Raw genomic sequence first — 6,150 nt, forward strand, 5'->3', positions numbered from 1 at the left:
CTCCCACAGCTGTCTACGCTGCCCCACCGAGCAAAGTGAATGAACAAAAGAGACATTGACAACGGGCCTACCGGCACACTGCACTGAAGAGTAATGGATTGCATCGTGCTGTTAACTAAGACCACCTGAAGCTCCTCCTTCTAGAAACACCAGTTTCTATTTGCAAATTGCACACCATTAGATAGCACATGGTCCATTCCAATCTTCCTTCTAATATGGTCCGCTTTCACGAAGGGAACCTTCGGCTCTGCGATAGCCACTAAACCACCCTTCTCAGAACGGATTACAGCCTTTAAATGCCTCTCTGATGGCTTATTCCCAATTCCCCGAATATTCCAAAAAAGAATATTCATTAACAACCTTGGGGTTAGGAAACTGTGGGTCTCATGAACCTAGTGACACAACGTGTCGTCGGGGCAGCCAACTCACCTACATTCCTGGCCTTGGGCTGTGTTAACTCACACGCATCCTCCCTTCTTCTCAGCCCCTCATCTCTCAAGCGTGTACCAAACAAAACCAGACTTCTGTCGAGGGCACCCTGCACCTACCGTAGCTCTCTAAAGATCTCCTCCCTACCCCCTTGTGCCTTTCGTTTGTCTAGCTCCCAATCATCCACCGTATTGCTCACTCTACCATGACCCCCCTGCGGGTTTATATCGCATGTGGAAACCTTGTTGAAGGCTGCCTGCAACACATGTATCTCTCTCCTCGTCTTTGCATCCTCCTCCCCAGAGGATTTTGAATCTGTGTCATGGATGGATGTTGCAACCATCTCTGCACCCTCCCCTACTGATCCTGTCGCCCTGTGCCTAGGCAAGGCCATACCCACTCTGCCTATGGAATTTCATCTTCTGTGTCGAGAAACTCTTCTCCCTGCATTTGCTCCCTCCACCCCCAACCCCTGCATCTTTGAATAGCCCTGCACATCTGAACCTACCCCTTCAACCAACACCAGCCTACCCTCCTGCACTCCAGACCCCATGCGAGTCCCCCCCTCTATGCCTTATACACCATCCACTACTGCTGGAGCGTCGCATGTCTCGGCTACACCCTCAACCAACTTGCCAGCACCCGGCTGCAAAAGGTTAACACCTTGCACCCCCTCTTTCTGAATACCTGTGGAACGCCTCCTACATTGCTCCACGCAGTATCCCAATTTTGAATAACCAGTACAATAGGCAGGAAGCCTTTCATACACTACCTGTTGAAAGAAACCCGAGGCACCATAGCCTATCCACACCTTCTCCGATAAACACGACTTCAAATCAATCTCGACGCAGGCTCTGGCAGCTATCGTGCGCGATACCACCGTGGTTGCACCGTCCACCTTAAGAACCTTGCCCACCGCACCAGCCACCAATTTGAAGAAGTTCCCTTGATAAAGATTCACGGGGAGATTTGGGAACGACACCCAAATCGGCACAACAAACGCCTCAAAACCTACCTTGAACTCACGTGTCCACTTGAAGAACCTGAATGGATATCCTTTAATGTAGGTCTGCTCCTTAAGCCACAATCGAATGAAGTCTGATTGCAGCATGAAAAGAAGGAGCAGATGCCTTGAATCCAGAGAGGATACAAGTACATCTACAGCAAGATGGAAGTCTGCCTGCAACGTCCTTTTAACTTCAAACAACGGGGGCCTGCCCTGTGTGCACTTCGAGACCAATGCAAATTGCAGAAAATTTTCTGATTGTGAAATCTCCTCTTCAAAAAAAAAGACTGCTGGTGCCCCCATGTGCATCTTTGGGGCCTTCAGGGGAATCAAAAGAACCTCTTGAACACTCGATCTCGCCACCACCGCCGTAAAACTCACCGCCATTGGCTGGCCAGGGTCCTGCGGTTGCTCCCCCCGTGGGGGAAGAGCAGCCATGAAACCCTAAACAAAACTCCACTAACCTGCACCTCCAGAGCCCCCCCCCTCTCACATCCTTGCTAACCTGCGCCTAACTCCCTTTCCAGTAAAATAGAAATTTTGAAACTGACGTCTCTTTAAACATGTGTATATAGGTATTCAACATCAGTATTACTCTTTATTTAACCCTATCTTATCACACATATATCTCTTCCCTCTCCATTCTATATTATACCATTAGATCTCAAAATTCTGTTGTAACACTGTTCTGTCCATAGCGAAAGAAAATACAAAAGAAATACTTCTGGAACTTGAAAGTGATTTTTTTTGGTTTCCTTTGAAAGACAACACACATATTTCAATATCATAAATAAATCTCATCACAAAACACTCAAGTTAACTCTCCAATCACTTTAACATAGTGTTTCTAACTGAGACAGAATCTGAGTCATTAAATTGTAAAATTTATATCTTCCCTTTCCCAAATTCAATTAAGGTCAAACCAATGAGAATAGTTATAATACTTGTAAAGGTTGTTACAGTAAAAATTTCATACCAAAATACTCTTTCTAAATATGTTTGCTCTCATTGTCAAATTCAGGTACAGAAAACTGCCCTAGCAGCAACCTATCCGAGTACATGAATTATTTGACAGATCAATTAAATTTTAAAGTTAATGAAATTTTTAGGAGATCATCTAAACTCATATATGCATCCCTAATAAATTTTTTAGACCTTGAAACAACTTTTAAATATGGTCAATAACATGAAAGATTTCGGATTACTATTATGTCCAATACAGAAAATACCTTTCACATGCAAAAATCCTATTTATCTCTCATCACTTCCCAAATCTGAATTTGAATGTTTTGAAATCATGATTCAAATTATGAGGCTACAATTATACTTATAAAATCATGATGTATTCATCCATGAGAAGTTCTTAATACAACCTTAAGCATTAACCTTAGTCTACCCCTATGTTGCATATCAAAAATTTTATTGGAACATGGTGTAGTTCAACATACCTCTTTTGAAAGGTTTAACTCCACTCCTACTCTTCTTGCTCTTTTACATTATTTTTTCAAGACAAATCTATGGAACAAACTCATAGTAGCAGCAATAAAGTGCTCATCTTTCTCTCTTCTCAAACCTCCAAAGAATATGCAAGGATAAAACTCCAAGGAAGAAGATGTGGCAATATGATGAATCCCTTTTCTTCTTCCTTTTTTTTTTTGTTCTTCTCTACACTTCCTATTAATCTTCCAATCCCCTCTCATGCGTGGAACCTCCCTCTCATGCGTGGAACCTCCCTCTCTTTCTATCCTATATTCTCTCCTCCCTATATTCCTTCTTTCACTCCAACTCCCCCTCGTTCCTATTTCTTCTTTGACTCCACGATTCTTCTCTCCTTGTTTCCTTCTTTCTCTCTAATTCTCTATTTTCTCTCTCTTACTCACCACAATCTCTTTTTTTTTTCTCTTCCTAGATTCTAGGTTTCACTCTATCTTTCACGGTTGAGTTCTTCCCCCACGGTTTTCTTTTTCTTTTATTTTATTTTTTTTTTAAATCAATTGGGCCCACCTATAAGCCCAAGGTAAAAAATATAAAAATCACATTTTAATTTCTTCCATCTAGAATTGATTCTTATACCTCTTTTATTATTTATAAGACCCTAACCACTAGGCTAACCAACTTACATATTAACAGGCTTAGAAATAAATATATATAAATAACAATTACATATAATCATGCACGGAGAAATAACTAATCAAGCATATGCTACACTAATAAAATACTAGTAAGGTATATACCTCTAGTGTGCTAATCAATCAAAAATTCCACCCTTCATTGGTCCACCACTGGTACAGATTCTGCACACAAGGTGAAAAGTCCAAATTACCCCTGTATTTTGGGCATGGGTATTACATCTCTCCTCTTTTATAAAAATTTCATCCTCGAAATTTACATACCTGGATCGATGAAAAGTTGTGGATACTTTCCCTGCATATCATCTTCCGTTTCCCATGAAGCCCCGTGAATGCCGTGATTATTCCAAAGAACTTTGACGTACAATATAGTACAGTTTCATAGGACTTGCTCTTTACGATCCAAAATCTGAATAGGGGTTTCTTCATAGGATAGGTCTTCTCTTAGCTGCAACGGTTCATAACTCAAGATGTGTGATGGGTCTGCAATGTATTTCCTGAGTAATGAGATGAGAAAAACATCGTGTACTCCGGCTAAAGTTGGAGGTAGTGCAAGTCGGTAAGCTACTGGTCCGGCCCTCTGCAAAATCTCAAACAGACCAATGAATCTAGGGCTAAGCTTCCCTTTCTTGCTAAATCTTACTACGCCCTTCATTGGTGCAATCTTCAAGAAAACATTATCTCCCACATTGAATTCCAATTCCTTTCTTTTTGTGTCAGCATAGCTCTTATGTCTGTCTTGTGCTGCCTTGATTCTTTTCTGTATGAGCTGTATCTTCTCCTGAGCTTCTTATATCAATTCTGGTCCCATAACTTTTCGTTCACCAACCTCATTCCAGTGTAGAGGAGATTGGCATTTTCTGCCATATAATGCTTCGTATGGGGCCATACCAATGGTCACCTGAAAACTATTGTTATATGCAAATTCAACTAGAGGCAAGTGTTTCTTCTAGCTTCCTTTCAAGTCTAAAGCACAGGCTCTCAACATGTCTTCAAGTATCTAGATCACCCTCTTTGACTGTCCATCTGTCTATGGGTGACAAGCTGTACTAAACTTCAGTCTTGTCCTCAAGGCTTCATGTAGGCTCTTCCAAAATCTGGACGTGAACCTCGGGTCTCTGTCTGACACTATTGAAACTGGCACTCCATGAAGTTTGACTATCACATCAATATACAATTGACTCAACTTCTCCAAAGAATACTTCATAGAGTAAGCAATGAAATGTGCCAACTTGGTTAGACGGTCTACCACTATCCAAACTGAATCATGTCCCTTAGGGGTCTTCGGTAGTGCAGTGACAAAGTCCATGCTTATATGTTCCCATTTCCACTGTGGAATTTCCAATGGATGCTACAATCCTGATGGTCTCTAATGCTCAGCTTTCACTTGCTAATAAACCAAACATTTTTCCACATACAGAGCAATTTCTCTCTTCATATTGTTCCACCAATAATGTTCCTTTAGATCCTGGTACATCTTGGTACCGCCCGGATGAATGGTGTAAGGAGAATAATGGGCCTCCTTCAAAATTAACTCCCTCAGCTTAGTGTTATCTGGTATACACAAGCGATTGCCATACATCACAACTTTGTCCTCTGTTAAATGGAACTGTGTTTGTTTTCCTACCTAGATTTCACCTCTAATCTTTAGCATGTAAGGGTCTGTAGTCTAAGCTAATTTAATCTGGTCAATCAATGATGGTTGGATAGTCAATTTGAAAAATAATGTTGTCGGGCAACTGACAATCAATTCTAGTTCCAGGCTCTTGATGTCCTCCTGAAGACGTATCTGCTCAGTCAAAATGGTTGTTGTAAGTCTTTGTGATTTTCTGCTCAATGCATCTGAAACCACATTTGCCTTCCCTGGGTGGTAGTTAATGTCACAATCATAGTCCTTTATTAGCTCTAACCACCGTCTCTGTCTCATATTCAGTTCTTTCTGGGTGAAGAAGTACTTCAGGCTCTTGTGATCTGTGTAAATCTCACACTTCTCACCATACAAGTGATGCCGCCAAATTTTGAGCGCGAACACCACCACTGCCAATTCTAAATCATGTGTGGCATAGTTCTTCTCATGATCTTTCAATTGCCTCGAAGCGTAGGCTACCACCTTGCCATGTTGCATAAGCACGCAGCCCAAACCTTTGTGTGAAGCATCACTGTAAATAACCATCCCTCCAGTTCCTAGTTCCTACTGGTATAGTCAATTTGTGGTGCTGTCACCAATCTGTGCTTCAGTTCTTGAAAACTTTTCTCGCATTCCTCTGACCAATTAAATTTCACACCCTTCCTGGTAAGTTTGGTTAAAGGTATAGTAATATTGGAGAAGCCTTCAATAAATCTTCTGTACTAACCAGCCAAACCCAAAAAGCTTCTGATCTCAGTAACTGTGGTCGGTCTGGCCCAATCTGTAACCGCCTTGACTTTCGTAGGATCAATTGAAATTCCACTAGCTGATATAACATGACCCAGAAATACGACTTGGTCGAGCCAAAAATCACACTTGCTCAACTTGGCATATAATTGCTTTTCTCTGAGTCTCTGCAGTACGACCCTTAAAAGTTCCTCATGATCTTCTTTATTCTT

At 41.5% G+C, this 6,150-nt stretch overlaps 1 protein-coding gene across 1 annotated transcript; it reads right to left on the minus strand.

The window, feature by feature from the left end:
- Nucleotides 1-1,003: 1,003 nt before the first annotated feature.
- Nucleotides 1,004-1,822, minus strand: LOC122655130. Its single transcript, XM_043849361.1, has one exon. It carries the CDS (start codon nt 1,820-1,822, stop codon nt 1,004-1,006), a length of 819 nt encoding a protein of 272 aa, XP_043705296.1.
- Between the last annotated feature and the right edge of the window lie 4,328 nt (nt 1,823-6,150).

The sequence above is a fragment of the Telopea speciosissima genome, chromosome 3, assembly GCF_018873765.1.
Source record: "Telopea speciosissima isolate NSW1024214 ecotype Mountain lineage chromosome 3, Tspe_v1, whole genome shotgun sequence".
NCBI lineage: Eukaryota > Viridiplantae > Streptophyta > Magnoliopsida > Proteales > Proteaceae > Telopea > Telopea speciosissima.

Coding starts and splice junctions, on each gene's coding strand:
- LOC122655130 (XM_043849361.1), bottom strand. CDS start 1,822: ATGGCGGTGAGTTTTACGGCGGTGGTGGCGAGATCGAGTGTTCAAGAG.